Genomic DNA, 22,204 nt, shown 5'->3' on the forward strand with positions numbered 1-22,204 from the left:
TCTAGTTGAGTATTGCTAATATTTAAAGTTGATTTTGCATATAAGCCACATTATGTACTGTCTCTTTAGTTCTCATGGTTTTTCAAGGGATTCACTTTGATTTTCTAGTTGTATAATTTAACAATAGTGGCAGTTTGTTTTCTCCTTATAGCCAATTTCTCTTTCTTGCCTTGTTGCATTGGCTGGAATTTGTAAAGTTGAATATTAGTTATGATATTCAACATCCTTATTGCCTTTTCATTTTTTAGCAGAAATGTTTCCGATATACTAAAATGGACAAAGTTCTTTTCTAATCTTGATCTACCAATAATTTTTTAAAAATCAGGAATGGGTATTGAGTTTTAATGTTTTTGTAACATCTATTGAAGGGCATTTTCTTCTTTAATCTGTTGACGTAGTGAATTTAAGTTACGTATTTTCTAATCCAATTATATGTTTTATAATTGGATATGGATTTACTATTTTTAAGTAATATGTGTTTGGTAATATGTATTTAACATTTTTGCATTCACCCAATCAGTGGAATTGGCCTGATGGAGGGTGGAGGGAGTATGCACACGTAACTTCTATAGCAGAATATGTATATATATATTTTTCCCAGCTATTTGGCATTTCTTACATCAGAAATATTTTTAAAATAACAACAAAAGTATTTATTAAAATATTGGTTTTAATATTACATATTTTTTCTCTATGGTCTTCATTATATATGTCTGCTATTTGCAGAAAGATAACCACCTGATATTTCTGAATGGTGCTAATCAAACTAACAGCATTTAGAGCCACTTATAACTGCTATTGATAATACTTAAACTAAAAAAATAAATAAATAAGCTAAGCTTCCCAAGAAGAAAGTCATTCACTTGCTGTTCTGTGCCATTCAGAGGGCATCTAAGAAAAATTCTCGGTGCCAAAATGTTTCACCAATATCTTTTATGCATGAATAGTTCTCTTAGGTAAAGTCAAGAGTCAGTTGATATTTATAATGCTAATTTTTATATTGTATTGATACTTAGATCTGTTTTGAATAATATTAAATAGGCTTTGCTCATAAGCAGAAAATGATCATTGAAATTCACAAATGGTAGGTATCTTCACAAAATCTGTTTTATGGTGTAGAACAAAAAGCAATTCGCCAACCAATGTTGGACATTATAATTATGAAACAATTTTTGGTATCATTTTATTGGTTTACTGATGTTCATTAGTGTGTAGTAAAGTATATGAAAATGATATTGGAGGAAAAATACCTAAAATCAACCTTGGAAATATGAACAGATACAATGTATTATTTTGCCAGGCTTAATATTGCTTTTTAAACTTTATTGAAATATACATTAAGAAAAGTATACAGATCAGAAGCATACAGCTTTGTGAATTTTTACAACCTGAACACATATGCATGTGAGTAGTACCCAGATTGAGAAACAGCATTTCCAGTACCTCAGAAGTTCCCATTTCATCCCATGCTTTTTTTCGGATTTCAGCCTTCCAGAGGTAACCACTGAAAATTCTGACTTCTGACAACATAGATTAGTTTTGGCTATTTTTTTTTTTTCTTCACTTCAAGGGAATCATCCTTAATGTGCTCTTTCGTGACTGGCTTTTTTGCTTAACTTTGTGAGATTCATCCATTGCACACTGTTTGTTGATGGTTATTTGTGTAAATTTGTTTGGATTATTATGTATAATATAGTACTAAAATGAAGAATCTCGTATATATCTTTTAGTGGATATGTGACTTTCTAATATGCTAATTAGTCCCTGAAATATTAGTCACTAGTTAATATTCAAACAATGTATATTAAGAAATAACAACAATATTAATTATCTGATCCCTAATGTTTCTCAAATTAATGACAGTAGCAACTTGATAAGTTTTGTTCCAACAGACAGTGAAATTATTGACAGATCATCTTGAACTTGTGGAGGATTATGCATTGTTGGAGTGGATCTGTTTCAGTTTTACCCTTAGTCTTGGAACCTAGTGTTAAAAAATAAAAAGGCACGGCCTTTCTGAAGTTTTGATGGAAAGCACAAGGTGTTTACCCACATTCTCCCTTCAGACTCAGTCTCTCTTGTAACAGGCAGCTCCTGAAATCTTTGCTCAGTTCTTTCAGCCTTCCCAGCTATCATTTTGAAGCCTTGCTCAGTCATGTACAGTTCAAAAGCTCCCTGCTCTGTGGATTACTCCTTTCCAGCTGCTCTGGCAATCCTGGACTCCATCTCCAGGCACCTTGCACTAAGATTACGACTTTCTGCTTGAGTTCTCGATGCTCCTAGCTTGTCTAGACTAGAGAATACCTTATGGGAAACACCGTATAAAGTAGGATCTAAATCCATTGTGGTTCCCTTTTTAAAAGAAAACCCTAGTTTTTTTCCTGCTATTAGTCACTCTCTGGTCTCTGAAAATTATTTTTCTGTTTTGTCCAGAATTTATAGTTAGACAGATAAATCTGATATAATATTCTGCCATTACTCAAATTGGAACTTCAGTAATTGAGAAATGAGCAAATAAAGTCTAAAAATAAAAGCACAAATTATATTTAGTGGAGGTTGAAAAAGAGATTATATACAGTTGGAGGAGGGTAGGATATGAAAGACTTCATGGAATAAGTTGGTATTCAGAGTGAACCATGAGGGATTATTTGGATGGACTTCCATATACAGATAATAGGAGAGTATTCCAAGAGGAAGGAACAAATTGAACTGATGGTAAAGTACAGCCTTTATTTATATAAAAACAATTAGCAACCTGATTTGACTGGTTGGTTACTTCTCAGGGGAGTAATTAAAAAGAAGGCTAGCAAGTAGTTCTGTCCATGTTATAGTAGTGCTTAAATGCCAGGGTAGAAGCCTGAAGTTAATGTGATAGACAGTGAAAACTATTTGAAATTGTTGAACTGGGCAGTGAGTAAGTTTGGGATTTGAACTTTAGGAAGACTAATCTTGGTGAAGGATGGATTGGAGTCAAGGAGGCAGAAAGATTAGTTAGGATGGGGTTATGGGAAGAATGAAAAAGAGCTTAAACTGGTGGTGATAGCATACCTAGAAAAGAACTGCAAAATACAGGAAATGAAGGAGAATGAGAAGGGTAGAAACTGAATGGCTGGAAGAATAGTGGCTTCTTCCAGTGGATGAATGTTGTTACTATTGGATACAATGGATATAAGTTGTTACTATTTGATTTCTATATGTATGTATTCATAAAGTGAGGATAATAATACAGGCTATACCGTCTTTGCAGGAAACAGAGCTCTGGTCTCCTGGCTCCTAAGTTTTCCTGCAATTTTTTCTGTCTTGTTTCTTATTCTCAACTAAGCCAGTGTGCCTGTCAACACTTAACATATTACTGCATCATATTTATGTTGACACTTCTGTTCTCAGTATGTATAGGTAAACTATCAACTGGAAAATCGTGTGTGCTTTGAAAAGGAGGAACCAATATAAAATTATGATGTTAGTACTAATATAGCCAGCCATATGAAGCTCTTTTGCTTACAAAGGGTAGGGGGTGGGTTATGATAAGAATATATATAACTATAGGAATCTCAGAGTAGCAACCATGGTCTGTGACCAGAACTTTGGCAGCAGTAATTTGTGGGTCTTCCTGTTAGTGAAAGGTACTCCCCATTTATTCTCTTCTCATATCTTTCCACTATCCAAATTACCTTTTGAATCCTCCTTTCTATATTTTTTACTTCCACATTTCTAAACAATGTTTCATAGAATGCTATATTATTCACCTCTGAGAGAGTCACAATAAACATTTGTAGCAAACAGTGTTCTACCTTGTTGTAAGAATAAAAGTGGGGCGGGCACAGTGACTCATGCCTGTAATCCCAGCACTTTGGGAGGATGAGGCGAGTAGATCACTTGAGGTTGGGAGTTTGAGACCAGCCTGGCCAACATAGTGAAACCCTGTCTCTATTAAAAATACAAAAATTAGCCAGGTGTGGTGGTGCATACCTCTAATCCCAGCTGCTTAGGAGGCTGAGGCACGAGAATTGCTTGAACCTGGGAGGCAGAGGTTGCAGTGAGCCCACATCACACCACTGTACTGCAGCCTGGGCAACAGAGTGAAAGTCCATCTCAAAAAAAAAAAAAAAAAATTAAACAACAAAAAAAATAAAAGTGACATTTCTTGAAGTTGGATTTTCTAAAGAGCCTATGTAGATTTGTAAACATTTAACACTATACTATACTACATTGAAGAATTCAATTGGATGTCAGATCTTGGAGCTTTTTTTTTTTTAATGCTTTAAAAGAATATTGTTAGTGATGGAAGGTTTGTCAAGAGTGGATAATCTTCAAAAAGGAGACTCAGAAGAAGTTAAAAAAAAAAACAAGAATGTGTTGTTGCATTTTCTTGGGTAATGATAGTACTAGCAATTTTACACATCAGTAATCTTGATAGTAAATTTTAAGTTCCATTTAAGAATCTTCCTGGGTTTTTTTAATTCATCTCAGATTTTTTTTTTAGAGTTGAATAAAATTATTAAAGGCTAACTGAATGCCTTTGCAATTATGAATTTTATTATTTGACAATACATATTAGAAAATCTCCCAAATTTAACACAGAAAAAGGTATTCCAACTAACAGTTTTAAAGAGATTATTACAAATAAAATATTCCATTGGTAATGTACTTACTTGATTTTATAGTAGCTGTTTATTTTATTTTAAATATTGATTTTGTTTCTCAGCCAAAGCTTAATGTTAAACCTTGGAAAAAAATTGTTTCTTACAGGGCTGATCCCTTATCCAACATGGTTCTAACCTTCCGTACTAAAGAAGATGCAGTTTCCTTTGCAGAAAAAAATGGTATGTTTGGTCTGTTTTTGACAAAGTCAAGATATGGTTTTATGTTCTTAACCTTAATTAAAATCAGTCAAGTATACAGAATTTGAGTTGAAATCCAGTGCTTTCAATGTATCTAATATTTAATATATCCAATCCAGTGGTTTCAGACTTTTTAATCTGCGTCAGAACACCCACCTCCAAAAAAAAAAACCTAAATTGGAATATTCATCTAACATGTAAAAGACAAAGTGCTCTAATTTGAAGTATAGACAGGGAATGAAACTACTGAACACCTACCTTGTTTATGAATTCGTCTGTGAAATTACTAACATTTGGTTAAACTTAATTGAACATATATGGCAGCCTAGTCCAGTTTTGACACCTCCATTTACAGTTAAGTTCTTTGAGCCAAAATGCAATGCCGAAATCTAGTCTATTATTAATCTATTTAATAACTCTTCAATTATTTGAAAATATTGTCATATTGCCTGTAAAATTTCCCTTCAGCCTAAATGCCCACATTTGCTACTTTTCTAGATATGGTGGGCCTAATACCAAGCCTAATCTCAACTGTATAATAATATTAATGCAGCCTAAGAGTATATTCACTTTTGGGGCAGCCACCTAACATCATTGGGTTATATTGATCTTGCTGTCAACAAAAATGCAAAATGTCTTCCTTTTTCCTTATTTTCTGCTGTTAAGCCAACATAATATAGTGAAAGGAAGTATTGTAGTCAGACTAGTGTGGATTCTAATCTTGATTATGCCACTTTGAAGCTATATGATTTTGGATTAGTTTCATAATGGACTTAATGTTTCTTAGTTGAAATAAGGATACCTACCTCATGAAGCGGGAGATAGCTGATACATAATGGATACTCTACTTGATAACTATTAGTTCTGACCTTCATCTCCCTCCAGCCAGTATGTCTGCTGTTTGTCTTCCTTAGATTCAAATGCACTACTAAACATTTGTACCTAATGTATCCTGTTATTCTAGTTTGTCAAATTGAATTTGTCTAAGTGCATTGTTACTGTAAGGCAGTATATAAAAATAAGAGATTATTAGTGTTGTCTAACATATCTGACATACAAATGTGAAAGCCCTATAAAGGTTATAATCTAACATATTTGCTTTCTTTTCCACTTAGTATTGTATAGCTTATGATTAAAAGACTGAAGTCAACCTATCTGCCTTTGAATCTGTGTTGAGTCACTACCTGTATGACTTTGTACTTCTGTTTCCCCATATGTGCAATGAGAATTACTATGAGGATTAAATGAGTTAATAAAAGTAAAAGTGCGTAGTTAGATTGGGCCTGACAAATAGTCAAGTATATGATAGTATATAAATATATCCTATTATGTTATTAATAGACTTTAAAAAACTGTTTTTATAAGGTTCTTAAGTACAATTCCTTATTTATACTTTCTTGGCAAGTTCCAAGTCTTAATTACATAATTGTTCTTAAAAGTGGTCTTTTAAAATATTATTTTGACTTAAAATAACATTGCTCTCTTTTTAAACTGTAACATAGTTATGGAAAACAGTTCCATTTTTTTTTTATCTTTTCAGCTTACCATATTTCATGTCCGACACTTTGAAAATTATTCATTTGAAGTCTGTGATGTGAGTTTAATAACAGGAAATCTAGTTAAATTGTTAAATCCCTGGTTAGTCTTTCTCTAAGTGGTCACAAGGACTGCATAACTACAGTTGCCATGTGAATTGCCGGTGTGAGCTCACCACTGTTCCTATTAAAATCAAGTGGCTTTCTCATCTGACTTCTACCTCCCCAGGAAAGAAAATTGAGGAACACTATCAAAGTCTATAGAAAGTGTAACTTTAAAAAGCCTAGTGGTTAGTGACATAAAATTGTAGGCTAACAGTGAATCAGGAATTTTAACCTATAAAGTAGCAGAACTATGTCCTGTCTTGGTTACTGCTTTGTGCCTAGCACCTAGCACAAAACCTGACATATAATGGACACTCAATATCTGATGGAATAAATGACTTTCTAAAATATATTTCTCTGGCCAGGCACAGTGGCTCATGCCTGTTATCCCAGCACTTTGGGAGGTTGAGGTGGGTGGATCACTTGAGGTCAGGAGTTGGAGACCAGCCTGGCCAACAAAGCAAAACCCTGTCTCTACTAAAAATACAAAAATTAGCTGGGCGTGGTGGTGCACGCCTGTAGTCCCAGCTACTCAAGAGGCTGAGGCGGGAGAATCACAAGGCGGAGGTTGCAGTGAGCTGAGATCATACCACTACACCCCAGCCTGGGTGACAGAGTGAGACTCAGTCTCAAAAAGTAATTAATAAATAAATAGAAAGAAACATATTTCTTTACTCAAGAATTTGAAACCATTCTCATCCCCTGGAAACGGCCTCAATGATTATTCCACTCTTGATTTCGCTGTAGTACTTATGATCTGCCTTATTTATTTAATGTATAACATTCTATGTCTTTAAATAGATAAAGCCTGTTTCTTCAGCTACAGTGGAAGCAAGATCTAAACAAACACCATTGAAGCATTACAGAAGTGGAGGTGGGGGATCTTTTCCAAATTCCACAGCATCCCCTTCCTTCTGATTTGCCCCTCTTGGGTAGGTAAATAGTAGTGAAGGACATACAAATGGATCCTCCCTATCCCCCAGCTAAGTCATTTGTTGTCAGCTAGTGCTACTGAAGGTTGAGTGAACCAATGTTCTGATAAGTTAAGGCATTAAAAAAAAAAAAAAGTTCAGATGCACCAATATGTAAAGACTACTGGATTAAGAGGCTGGTAACTAAGAATCTCATTCCACAGTGGTCTGCCTCACAGGAGAACTTGAACAAGTCATGCTTCAGTACACTTAGCCTTTTAGAAGCATATTTCTTTATCTTTGAAATGAGAAGTTGGATTGGGTAATGTTCAAAAGCTATAGACTTAAGGATGTTAAAGCCCATGGGCTAGTTCATATATGTCTTTATTTCTTTGCTATCTAGCCCAGTGCCCTACTCATATGCAGTCTAGGGGAAAATGAGTTTTTGTTAATACAGCCGATTCTGTGTTAACAGTAAAATATGATAAAGGTTATACATTTATGGGCGTTAGTGCTTTCCTTTCAGTAGTATCTAGAAATAGGAAGTTAGGGTAAAACTGCCACATTCCTACACAAAAGATGATTTCTATATCACTTATCAAATTATATTTTATATTAATGCAGCCTAAAAATATATTAGCTTTTGACAGTTATCAAATTGTATTTGATAATTGATATACAAATCAAATATCAGTTGTATTTGATATACAGTTGATTATTTGTATATCAATTCAGGGACTATTCTGAAAATAAAAGCCTACCTTGCATCACCTTAGTTTTTTCATTTCCCTTTTAAATGTCAAATAAAAAGAGAAGTCATGAGCATGGTGGTTTCCCTTGACATTAAAGATTGTAGAAAATCAATACAATAAGGGGAGTAAGATTTTCAGATTCAGTTGTTTTCTGGAAAACTTTTTTTTGGGAGGGCGTGGGGAGACAGTCTCACTCTGTCACCTAGGCTAGAGTGCAGTGGCGTGATCTCGACTCACTGCAACCTCCACCTCCCAGGTTCAAGCGATTCTCCTGCCTCAGCTTCCTGGACTACAGGCATGCACCACCATGTCCAACTAATTTTTTTTTTTTTTTTTTTTTTTTTTTTTTTGAAGAGACGGGGGTTTCACCATGTTGACCAGCCGGCCTTGAACTCCTGACCTCAGATGATCCACCTGCCTTGGCCTCCCAAAGTGCTGGGATTACAGACGTCAGCCACTATACCCAGCCTTACAAAACATATTTAATGCCCTCTAATTATATTTTGAGACTTGGGTGATAAGTATTATCACCACAGAAAGTAACATAAACACTAAATCATGAGCTAGGCACTATGCTAAGTGCTTTTCATTCTCATTTAGTAACTCTCTGAAGCAGGAACAATTATCTCCATTTAATTGTTCAAGGAAACAGGTTTAGAGACATTAAGTAACATTAAGTAACAGGGTCACTGACATACTTAGAAGGAAGTGAACAAGTTTTTCTTGAACAGTCGTGTTTATTCATTTATATATGGTCTATGTCTGCTTTTCAGCTACAGTGGTAGAAAAGTAGTTGTAATAGAGACTATATGGCCCCAGAGCCTAAAAATAATTACTACTTGGCCCTTTGCAGAAAATTTTAGGTGACCTCTAGTCTAAACTGTTATGTATACTGCCTCAATACTCTGACATTTGTATAAGTCCCAAAATACCTTTTATTCAAACATCTTCAAAAGTCTATGTTTAATAGACAAATTCCTCAACTGATAATTCAAAGTTCTTCACAGTATAGGCACCAACTTATTACCAAAGCACTAACAAGTTTTATCTTACTGTGTTCCAACTCTACTTTCTGCCCTTACATTCCAAACCTGCTATACACCTTCCTCCCTCTACAAACTCATTAATACTGTTCTCATTCTTATGCCTGCCTATGAAACTCCAACCTAGTCTTCAAAGTCTATTTCATATGCTATCTCATTTCTTGATCCCTTTTCTTATTCCCCTCCTTCACTTCCACCTCCCATCTACTACTGGATGAACTCCTCTTTCTTCCTGTTAACTTTCACAGTAATTTGTTCCTTTCTTGCGGCTCTTATAGTATGGTTTTCTCTTTTACCTTTTTTGTACTGCACTCAGTCAGAAGCATGTTGAACACATCCTATTTTATGTCAGCGCTGTATGGCTAGGCTCTGGGGATAGTTAAATAAGGCATGGTTCTTACACTCAAACTGTAATATTTTATCCTGCCTATTGGATTATAAGAATTTACCAGGGAAAACAAGTCCTATTTATATTTTAATGTGCTCAATAAATATTGGTGAATTTTAACAGCAAATTTAGTAATGTTGTAAATGATTCTCCAGATTATGCTTTAAACTTTTCTTTAAATCACCTTAATTTGGTGACTTACTGTTTTTTTAGAAGAACTGTTAATCTGTTAATTCCCTGTAATTAGAAACCTGAAGAAAGCAAACTATAGTAGGATGATTAACAATTTATTACATTTTAGTGTGTTTGTAAAATACAACTAATGAATGTTTTCCTGTCAAGTTAATTTGGAGTTTATCCTGAGTTTATTAAGGTTTAGCATCCAGAAGTGTATTGAAACATACATAAAATGATGATTTCATAATGTTTGAATTGCTTCCAAACTGTATGTTACTTATTCTAAACTCTCCCTTTGATAGGATATCGAAACCTAGAGAAGTTAACAAAACAAGCCCCAGATCAGTCACATTGCTTCTGACAACACCTAACCTTCTAGATTCCAAGTCCAATGGTTTTCCTGATACTATGATGCTAGTAGACATTAACAAATAATAATCTAGATCTACACGAATCCAATATGGTAGCCACTAGCCACATGTGATTTTAGCTCTTGATGTGTGTTTAATTTGAATTTAGATGTGCTGTAAGTGTAAATGCACACTGGATTTCAAAGATTTAGTATGAAAAAAACAAAATATCTCAATTTTTATTACATGAAGTGATAATCTAGAAATACTGGACTAAGTAAATTATTAAAATTAATTTTACATATTTCCTTTTATTTCTTTAATGTGGATACTAGAAACTTATGTATGGCTTACATATTTCTACTGAACAGCACTGATATATTTAGCAATATACAGGATATACATTATATATATATTCTATGTAAATAGAATATTCTGTATAAATAGTTCATTAAATAATTCCTATAGTAAATGTGAGAAACAGGAAAATCATATCCAACTTGGAAAAGTTCAAATGTAATACTTCTTAAGAAATACAGTTCTGTTCTTCAGGTACTCTTACCTAGAATGAATTAAGGATATGTAGAAACTCTTGTTACTTATAAAATAATATAGAGATACTATATATATTTACTATATAGATACATGGAATAGACTATAGAGTATCTCTAGACTATATATTATATATATTATATATACTATCTAGATCGTATCTCTGTATATAGAGATAATAAACTATATATACTCTATATAGTGTACTCTAGAGATGCTGTAAGTTTCTATAGTATCTTTATAGTGGAGATAATAGGGAGGGATAATAGTGTAGGGATGTACTATATACCTATAGTATCTCTGTAAGTACACAAGTTCCCCCATTAATCATCTGTTTTCAGTTCTTAACCAAATAAAGTATTAATGCAGGCTCATCTTTTTATATAAGAATACTCTCATTTTTGAGATGAAAAGAAGTTCTCTTTCTCCTGCTATTGATAATTTCTGCAGCTGTCCCCTCAGCTTATATCTTTTTCGCATAGCTCGCTCTTCTTTACCTCACTTCTTATGGAAGGCTGGTGTTCTGAAATTGGAGAATGGAAAAGAAGAAAAGATTGAATGTTCCCTATGACTTCTTTTTCTCACTTTTTCCACTACCATGTCCCCAAACATACTGACACATAAAGCAAATCTAAATAACCCCTGATTCTTTTAGCCTTAACCTCAGGGCCTCATCCTAAACATCTTAAGCTCAGCATCTATTCCAAAGGAACTCTTTAATGATAACGTTTCTTTGTAAAGAGGGAAAAAGAATATCTGGGGTTTCCTCTGAAATGTAGATGAACCTCACTTCAGTTCTTTGTGTACTAAAAAGACCCACCTTTCTCACCCATGTGGCTTTTGTCTTTCCTTGTGTTATATAGTAAGTGATGGGGTAGAAGGATGGGGTGGAGGAAGCTACATCATGGAGAGAGGAGGTGGAAGACTAGAATCTACTACCATTTACATGCTAATGAAAACCAGAAATGGCCTTTTTTCCCCCGTTTGATCTGATTTTAAACTTTGTGACTTTTCTCTAGTATGTCATTTTACCCCCTGTGTTTTTCTCATTGTTGTTAGCTATAAAAACTCTTTGAAATTCTCAAAATAAAGGAAGGTTTCTTTCAGGAATAGGAGGGCTGAGGACAAGCTGTGAAACTGCATTCTGTTCATAGTGGCTCTATTGAGATGGAAAACCCGCCTCTGAAGTAATAGAAGGTAGAAGCAGGGAAGGAAACAGGTCTGGCCCTGGATCCAGGAAAATAAAGAAAGAAATAATTGGAGATGTAGCTTAGTACTTAGAATTATCCCGGAAGTGAACATCAGTGAGGTCTGGGCTTCCACCTAATGTAACTTCTTATGAGGGTCTCAACCTCACATCCATGTATCTTTTAAAAAAACAAAACGAAACAAAACAAAAACTCAAAGGCAAGAATCATGACTTTCATATAGGTATAAAATGCAAGTAAAAGAATTTATTTTACTCATATAAGGGGACAAGGCAGATATCATAACCAGTTCAAAGTAAAAGTCAAAACAGCACTAATTCGTGTGAGATAAAGAAATGTAGTGAATTGCAAATAGAGACAAAATTGGGTTTTGGTGGGAGAGGTCTATTAAGTAGAACACAGGACAGAAATTACATGTGTATCAATTGTGTACAACCTAAAAAGAATTGCCAGGTAGCTAAAAGATAAGGAACTGATCTGAAATCTGACCTGGAAGGGGAAGGGTGTGCTAGAAACAATGCATAGTTTTCCATTGAAACAAAAATTTTTATTTTTCTATTCCTTCTCCGTTTTGATTAGGAGATAATCTCAGCAAGAGATTATTTGTGATCACGAAATAAGATTGATATGATAGTTAGCCTTATTATTTACATAGGTGTAGCAAGAGTGTTAATTTGTCATATATGCTTGCTTTCTTGTTTGCTTTGGTGAAAGTTTTTACAAGGAATCTCTGATTGGACTTTTAAGTCTCTTGAGCTAGGAAACCATGCCGGGAACTTGCCACTAGATTTATTTGGTATTACCTTTTAATTTGGGCAAATTCCTCCTTTCTCAAGATCTCCAAAATATCCTAAGAGTCCTTGCTACCATAAGACTGGGAATCCTATAAGCCAAGTGCAAGGCCACTTTTCCCAGAAGGACGTATTGTTATTGGACATATGCAAATAACTATATTGTCATGAAAATAAGAATATTCAATTCGAATTTCTGAATTCTGGAGGAGTCATGGAGAGTGATATATTATTTACAAATATTTCAATTTACAAAGTAAACTCTACTAAATTGTAATGAGTTATAGATACCTTAAGAGGAAAGAGAGCTTTCTTACATGTACAAAAAATACATTGAGACAATATCAGCAATATTCCAAACATAAAATTATGATCGATCCTCATTAGTTCTTCAGTCCTATATAATTATTACTTGTTCTACTGGATCATAAATGTATCTGCTTCTTGACTAGAGCTCTGGATATCCTGACTCAGTCTACTTGTATGGTCTTAAAATTAAGTGATGGCATCAAAAGCCTGTACCCTCAAAGCATCTGGCATGGGCCATTTCCGCAGGGTTCTGAGACAATCCTTCTTTGTTGAAGATAAAGCACTCTGTCCTGTAGCTGATTGCAAGAGCTTGCCAGGAAGCATCAGAGTAAAACCAAAAAAATAAAAACTATTTGTAGATTATAAAAGACAAAATGGCTGTAAGTAACATTACTGGTAATTTTATTTCCTTCTTTTTTGTTTTCCTTTTTTTGAGACAGAGCCTCACTCTGTTGCCCAGGCTAGAATGCAATGGCGCGATCTTGGCTCACTGCAACCTCAACCTCCTGGGTTCAAGCGATTCTCCTGCTTCAGCCTCCCAAGAGCTGGGACTACAGGCGCCCGCCACCATGCTCAGCTAATACAGCTAATATTTTGTATTTTAGTAGAGATGGGGTTTCGCCATGTTGGCCAGGCTATTCTCGAACTCCTGACCTCAGGTGATCCACCCACCTCAGCCTCCCAAAGTGCTGGAATTAGAGGCATGAGCCACCATGCTTGGCCCATTAATGGTGAGGCAGGAGAATGGCGCGAACCCAGGAGGCGGAGCTTGCAGTGAGCCCAGATCACGCCACTGCACTCCAGTCTGGGCAACAGAGTGAGACACTCCGTCTCAAAAAAAAAAAAAAAAAAATTAAAGTGAAATATATGGTTAAGAGTTCATAGCAAGAATAATGCAACTTAATTCACAAACGTTTTCAGCAAAATATCTGGTAATGTGGTCACTTAAGCCTATTTTCAAAGACAGTGAATATTCATCTGATTTATAAAAATGAACATATTCTTTTATGGAGAAAAAATCTTGAGATACGTCATAATAATACTGAAACATAACATGAATATGCTTGGCATATATTTAAAATATATAAATATCAAGTAAAAAGATTTAAGTCTGGAGTATGTCCTAAATATCGGTATATTAATAAAACTCAGAGAAGTGACATTGATTTCCAGTTGACATTTACTGGCCTAGAAGATGCAATACTTAAACTACAGAAGTAAAGATGCAATCAAGTTAATATTTTTATTAAAAATAACAAATTATGACTGATAAACTATACTGTAATTATTTGTTGGGCAAAGCAGTACAAGGACTTAGGTAAATAGAACACATCTTGAGCAGTGAAGGCATTGATAATTCCCCAGGAACTTACCATATAGCATAAATTTTGGTTAATAACACTTTTCCCATGAAATTTAACCTTGGGATGGCTAAGGATCAACTTTTCTCATAGCTGACAACTCTTCCCAAGTAGCTCGTTAATTATAGCATATAAAATAAACCTAATTATTTTTAGCACCTCTGTTTTCACAAAATGAAAGAATATATCTTTGTAATTTTCCAGAGACCCTCTAGGGAATCTCAAAGATAATTCTAGGTGCAATGATATCCTGAAAGTTTTATTTTACATTTAGGATTCAGTTGTGGGAAGGTAAATATCAAAAGTTGTCAGGAGATGTGAACAGTTAGGATAGATATAGAATCACAGGTACCTGAGAAATGATATGTGGCCACTCACTGCAAAGTCACAATAAAACTTAAACATAGAAGGTAATATGATGGTAAAGAACCTTAGCTCTTAGCATTCTCTTTCTCTTTCTGGCACAGTCACTTTACTTGAAGACATAACTATTCTCTTTTTCCTTTAATAAACAAAAACATATCTCATAACCTTGCATGCAGAGTTTTACCTCTCTGCCACCATTTCTCCTATTCGAGTTTCATTTATATGTATCTTTTAACCAAAGTGACTGATTCCATAGAGAAACTGGGAGATGGATAATTGAAAATGGTTACACATCAACATTTTAGTAGACTAGCAGATCTCATAAATACATATAACTTTCTATAGCTATATGCATTCCTTATACTCCAACTTCTGCAGGTGGCAAAAATGAAAATGTTCACTAACGAACCCAGAGATACAGCCTCTCTGTAGCATATGAAAATAAGTAGCAAGAGTATATACATTTAAAATTTTGCTTAGTAATTATAGTGGAGAAAATATGTCTTTTCTCACCCATCACATAGGTTCGTCTCCTATAATGACAGTTAAAAATAGAGAAGCACATATTTAATGTAAATTTTATGTGATACAGGACCCTTCAGAAATGAAAACCCAAAGAAACAGGAATACTTGTGTATTTTATGCTAAATTTGAAGAAAAAGTACATTGTGTGTGGAAATATGACTGGATAAAGAAGGTGTGATCCAATAGTAATAAACTAGAGAGAACTTAGCCAGGCCTGTTTGTTCAGATTCTTCTCTTAAGTCCATCCCTCTGTAATATTCCTTGCCTCTGGGTTATAGGGCACATGAATGTCTTACGATTTCTTCCATGGGAAGGCCAGGGAATTATTTTATGGTCTACTTCAAGGTACAAGTGTGGGAGGAGGTCGGAGTGGCCTTCTCCGTTTCTTCAAATGCCAAGATGCCATTATTTTAGGGTAGCATGTCCTGAACCCTATCATTATCAATGGATTAGTATTCTGTCTTACTTAGAAGAGATCTAGGGTTCACAACTAATTGATCACAACCGGTTACAGATTTCGTTAACTCCTTTTCCACTCCCACAGCTTGACTCCACTAGTCTTAAAAAATAATTTAAAAAAATAAGTAAAAGATCTGGATATCTAATAATATTAATTACTTGACGATCTTGGAAATTAATTTTGAAGGTGACGTATTACAAAACATAATTATTGTTGAAATAAAGTTGTCAATAATGAATCATTTTGGTTAATCATAAGTTTACATATTTCATGACTAAACATTAAACAAGTAATTCTGGCTTATTTGATCAGTAAACATGTATAAGTAAAAAATACACAAGTGGAATAAAAGTCTGTTTGTATATTTAACATTGATAAACCAGAGAAAACCTTGCTGTTCTATTAAACCAAAATTATTAGTCTTGTTTGTCAAGATTTACCTACACGATATGAACTTGAAGTCTCAAAATGTTTGTTAGTTGCTCTAAGAGTACTTTTTAAGTACTCTTAAAAATTTCTAGCACACTGAACGTATTAGAAGTTCCATTTTCTTCTTCTCTGAAAATTTTTAAGATTAAATTTACATAATCACTTATTTTTCTCTATAAGCTAATCAGAACAGAATTCCTTAAAAAGACTTTATAATCTGATTCATCAATGCCACCTAAAGGTAGAAAAGCCTCAAATACATGCACAATAAGGCTTTTCTCTGTACAGACATTGATAGACATACAGTCACACAGAGTTTATAACTTCATTTCTAAACTTTCAGCCATTAATAATACAAAATGATGAAATACCAAAGAGCTGTTCTTTTCTGAGTACAAATTCTTAATTGATTTGAGTCCAAAATAGAATAGATTAACAAACTAGATTCTCCATTTTTTTCCTACCCAACAGAGAATAGACCTCTATAAACCATTAGTCCATTTACGGGGATCATCAGATGGTCAGATTGCAAAACCAATTCCCCAGATTAGTAGAGAGCAAAAGACCAGAGTCAGCAGAATTCTCTTGCTGCTAGATTCACCTTTTAGAACCAAGAAAAGAGGTATGCAGGCTTAAGCATAAGGTATACCATTTCTTTGATGAAGAAGTTTGCCTGCATTTGGTCGATAAATCTATAAGATGTCTCAAGGGGACCTCCAAAATTGTTAAAAGAAATTTTCCAGAAAAAAATACATTGACTCTAGCATAGATATACAATAAACATGTATTGAAGGATTTTACTCATCTGATGTAAGGGTGCCGGGCAAATGTTATAACCAGTTCAAAGGACAAGTCAAACAGCACAAATTTATGTAGGGTAAAGAAATGTTGAGATGAATTGCAAATTGAGACAAAACTGATTTTTCCAGGACTGGGTTGAGAGGGGACTCAAAGCTATGAGAGAGGACAGACTTTATATATCTATCAATTATAGTTGATTCTCCTTATTTACAGTTATGGGGTTTTTTTATTGGTTTTTTTTTTTTTTTTTTTTTTTTTTTTGAGATGGAGTCTCGCTCTGTCACCCAGGCTGGAGTGCAGTGGCTCAATCTCGGCTCATTGCAAGCTCCACCTCCCAGGTTCACACCATTCTCCTGCCTCAGCCCCCCAAGTAGCTGGGACTACAGGTGCCCACCACCATGCATGGCTAATTTTTTGTATTTTTAGTGGAGATAGGGTTTCACCGTGTTAGCCAGGATGGTCTTGATCTGCTGACCTCATGATCTGCCTGCCTCGGCCTCCAAAAGTGCTGGAATTACAGGCACAAGCCACCGTGCCAGGCCCCACAGTTATGTTCTTTAAAGTCACTATGAAACACTAAATTAGCAAGAATTCTTATTCCTGGGGATATACATGGTTAGGTTCCTGCAGGCCTCTGGTCACATAGTTTGTCATCTGACCAGTACATAACCTTTTTCTATGTGTGTTTTTGTTTAAAAACACCTTATTTAATAGTTAATTCGTCAACATTGAACTCACAACCAACAGCACTGTAACTCATGCCTAAACAAAGCTTATCTGAAACACGTATTGGCACATCACAGCTTTCTTGGAACACTAGATAACATTTCAGCACAATGTTTGGGGACCATTTTAAACAGTGAAATTACCAAAAAGCAGCACAGAAATGCAAAAAATTGGCACTAAATAGAGCACAGAAAGTATGCTTGTTTACAGTATGAGAGCTGAAACAAGAAGGCAGAGCATTATCCTGCTTCCCCTCATTTAGAAATGTGTGTTACAGGACTCAAATTTTTTGGCATTCTCCACATGTCACAAATGACCACAGAAGCACCATGGGTGTTGATTTAGGAGTCACAAACTTCAGTTAATAGGTGAATTCACGAAAGATTTTTTTTTATATACATAGCTTTTTCCTCCCAGTGTCTAATCCCGTATCCTGTCTGTCGCTAGGAAAATACTGCTAAGGCAAGGGCGACAGCGAGCAAGCAAGCGAGAGAGCGCACGAGAGCTAGAGAGAATTATATATGGTGGCTTAGTGACATTCCTGGTATATTATAGATTAAATAGGATTCTGAGAATCCATATGAGTAGCTTGCAAATCTCTGGGCGTGGTTTTTGGCTATTTGTGTAGTTTTTTTCTCCAGAAAAATGTGTTCTAAATTTCTAATGACTGACTTTCAGATGTACTTTTGGAACACAACAGCTGGAGTAGTGGATTACTACCTTGGTTTGTTTTGTGGCAAATGCTGAATAGTTCCAACTACTGCTTTGAAAATAATAGTAATATTACATAACAAGTATGTTATTTGAAAAGATAAAATTTCAAGGGGCCATTGACTGTCACATCAAAGCAGTATTTTGGGGTTTGAGAGGTATCACAGCTACAGCAGCTGTAGGGTACTACTAATCTAACAAATATTTCAGGTGCCTCATGTTTTCACCTTATTTGCTTGTTTAAATCACTTTATAGAAACTTCATGGGAAGACTTGCTTTGCAGTGTATCCAAAACTGCTGTTATTTCTCCATAGTATTTTCTAAAGATCTAGGATACTTTTACGTTATTCTGAACCATTTACCCCCTGCCCTACCCTACCCTACCCCCATATTATATATCTAATTGGTAATTTCAAAGTAAAGATACTTTTTTTTATTATTGTTATTATACTTTAAGTTCTAGGGTACATGTGCATAATGTGCAGGTTTGTTACATATGTATACTTGTGCCATGTTGGTGTGCTGCACCCATCAACTCGTCAGCACCGATCAATTCGTCATTTATATCAGGTATAACTCCCAATGCAATCCCTCCCCCCTCCCCCCTCCCCATGATAGGCCCCGATGTGTGATGTTCCCCTTCCCGAGTCCAAGTGATCTCATTGTTCAGTTCCCACCTATGAGTGAGAACATGCGATGTTTGGTTTTCTGTTCTTGTGATAGTTTGCTAAGAATGATGGTTTCCAGCTGCATCCACGTCCCTACAAAGGATACAAACTCATCCTTTTTTATGGCTGCATAGTATTCCATGGTGTATATGTGCCACATTTTCTTAATCCAGTCTGTCACAGATGGATATTTGGGTTGATTCCAAGTCTTTGCTATTGTGAATAGTGCCGCAATAAACATACGTGTGCATGTGTCTTTATAGCAGCATGATTTATAATCCTTTGGGTATATATCCAGTAGTGGGATGGCTGGGTCATATGGTACATCTAGTTCCAGATCCTTGAGGAATTGCCATACTGTTTTCCATAATGGTTGAACTAGTTTACAATCCCACCAACAGTATAAAAGTGTTCCTATTTCTCCACATCCTGTCCAGCACGTGTTGTTTCCTGACTTTTTTTTTTTCATTGATGTTATATTTTACTTAATCCCATATATCCAGAATATTATTTCAACATGTAATCAATATAACAAAAGTATCAATGAAATATTTTGCCTTCTTTCATACTAAGTCTTGGGAATCTTGTGTGTACCTTACACTTCCACACACTTCAGTTAGCACTAGCCCCATTTCAAGTGCTCAGTAGCTGCATGTGGCCAGTGGCAACTCTTTGGGACAGCTCGGTCTGTCAAATGGTGGGGCAGGTAACTCCTGCCAGGCTACTCCTAAGCTGGGGCAGCTATGAGGATCCACAAGGCCGACTCAAAGGAGCTGGAGAACTGCTCAGAGACAGAGAACAAGAACTGTGGAAGCAACTTGAACACTTTCACTGCCCAGGGGTCTCCCACCTTTATGTCTTTTCACCAGAACCTTTTCCCAACAAAAACTGGATGCAAACCCTCAAGGTAGGAAAGAAACGAACCCAGAGCTCTCCATTTGAAGGGCTCAGACCAGCCAACAGGCCTCTCTCCAAGGTGTCCTCTGAAGCTCCCACTTGAAATGTTAAGTGTTTTTCTTGCAGACATCAAATAGTAGGGATTTTTTTAAATTTTTTTATTTATTTTTGTCAGAGTCTTGCTCTGTCACCCAGGCTGTAGTGCAGAGGCATGATCTCGGCTCACTGCAACCTCTGCCTCCTGGGTAAAAGCAATTCTCCCGCCTCAGCCTCCCCAGCAGCTGGGACTACATGCGTGCATCACCACACCTGGCTAATTTTTGTATTTTCAGTAGAGATGAGGTTTCACCATGTTGGCCAGGCTGGTCCCAGGAGTTTGAGACCAGCCTGGGCAACATAGTGAAACCCCATGTCAAAAAAAAAAAAGAAAGAAAGAAAGAAAATTAGCTAGGCATGGTGGTGTGTACCTGTAGTCCCAGCCACTTAGGAGGCTGAGGCGGGAGGATCACCCGAACCCAGGGAGGTCAAAGCTACAGTGAGCCATGATCACGCCACTGCACATCAGCCTGGGTGACAGAGTGAAATGTTCCACTTACTTCAAGCCTGTATATTTGGGGGTGAAACATCTGTAGTCATTTCTGTATTTTTTTTCCTTCTCTGTACTTCATACGTCTTTTTTTTCTCTAGCTGTTCTATAGATTTTCTTTATTATTGATTTTCAGTTATTTGTAGCATGCTTTGGTATGTTCGTGTGTGTGTGTGTGTGTGTGTGTGTGTGTGTGTGTTTACCCCACTTCAGGTTCATTGAACTTCTTCTGTAAGTTTATAATTTTTATCACATTTTGAAAAAGTTTGGCCATTATTTCTTCAAATTTTTTGATCCCTTCCTCTCTCTCTTTTCTTTCTGGGACTCTCATTACTCATACATTAGATCTTGTAATATTTCCCCACATGACAATGAGGATTTATTCCTCTTTTTCCCAATCTTTTGGTTTCTGTCCTTCACTTTGGACAGATTCTATTGCTATGTCTTTTAGTTCAATAATTTCTGCAGTGTGTCATCTAATTTTAATCTGATACAGGAAAGTTTTACTTTATATATTGCTTTGTCCTTTCAGCTTCCATTACCCTCTTCATCATCTTCACATTTTACTTCACATCCTTGAGCATTTGCATAATTTTTTTTTTTTTATTATACTTTAAGTTCTAGGGTACATGTGCATAACGTGCAGGTTTGTTACATATGTATACTTATGCCATGTTGGTGTGCTGCACCCATCAACTCATCAGCACCCATCAATTCATCATTTATATCATGTATAACTCCCCAATGCAATCCCTCCCTCCTCCCCCCTCCCCATGATAGGCCCCAGTGTGTGATGTTCCCCTTCCCGAGTCCAAGTGATCTCATTGTTCAGTTCCCACCTATGAGTGAGAACATGCGGTGTTTGGTTTTCTGTTCTTGTGATAGTTTGCTAAGAATGATGGTTTCCAGCTGCATCCACGTCCCTACAAAGGACACAAACTCATCCTTTTTTATGGCTGCATAGTATTCCATGGTGTATATGTGCCACATTTTCTTAATCCAGTCTGTCACAGATGGACATTTGGGTTGATTCCAAGTCTTTGCTATTGTGAATAGTGCCGCAATAAACATACGTGTGCATGTGTCTTTGTAGTAGAATAATTTATAATCCTTTGGGTATATATCCAGTAGTGGGATGGCTGGGTCATATGGTACCTCTAGTTCTAGATCCTTGAGGAATTGCCATACTGTTTTCCATAATGGTTGAACTAGTTTACAATCCCACCAACAGTGTAAAAGTGTTCCTATTTCTCCACATCCTCTCCAACACCTGTTGTTTCCTGACTTTTGAATGATTGCCATTCTAACTGGTGTGAGATGGTATCTCATTGTGGTTTTGATTTGCATTTCTCTGATGGCGAGTGATGACGAGCATTTTTTCATGTGTCTGTTGGCTGTATGAATGTCTTCTTTTGAGAAATGTCTGTTCATATCCTTTGCCCACTTTTTGATGGGGTTGTTTGTTTTTTTCTTGTATATTTGTTTGAGTTCTTTGTAGATTCTGGATATTAGCCCTTTGTCAGATGAGTAGGTTGCAAAAATTTTCTCCCATTCTGTAGGTTGCCTGTTCACTCTGATGGTAGTTTCTTTTGTTGTGCAGAAGCTCTTTAGTTTAATTAGATCCCATTTGTCAATTTTGGCTTTTGCTGCCGTTGCTTTAGGTGTTTTAGACATGAAGTCCTTTCCCATGCCTATGTCCTGAATGGTACTA

At 35.8% G+C, this 22,204-nt stretch overlaps 1 protein-coding gene across 5 annotated transcripts in view; it reads left to right on the top strand.

Moving 5' to 3' along the window:
• Nucleotides 1-22,204, top strand: part of NDUFS4 (NADH:ubiquinone oxidoreductase subunit S4) — a 125,946-nt gene that overhangs the window by 92,575 nt on the left and 11,167 nt on the right. For 2 of the 5 annotated variants that reach the window (XM_033179553.1, XM_033179554.1), the window contains one exon: nt 4,750-4,823. The exons of 1 other annotated variant lie outside the window; for it this stretch is intronic. In XM_033179553.1, coding sequence (XP_033035444.1) covers nt 4,750-4,823 — 74 coding nt within the window. Of the gene's footprint in view, nt 1-4,749; nt 4,824-6,381; nt 6,436-7,282; nt 7,388-22,204 lie in introns of those variants that run through there. 2 more of the 5 variants (XM_033179556.1, XM_033179555.1) reach the window with 2 other exon arrangements.

This window comes from Trachypithecus francoisi, unplaced genomic scaffold, assembly GCF_009764315.1.
Source record: "Trachypithecus francoisi isolate TF-2019V2 unplaced genomic scaffold, Tfra_2.0 Lachesis_group2, whole genome shotgun sequence".
NCBI classification, from domain to species: domain Eukaryota; kingdom Metazoa; phylum Chordata; class Mammalia; order Primates; family Cercopithecidae; genus Trachypithecus; species Trachypithecus francoisi.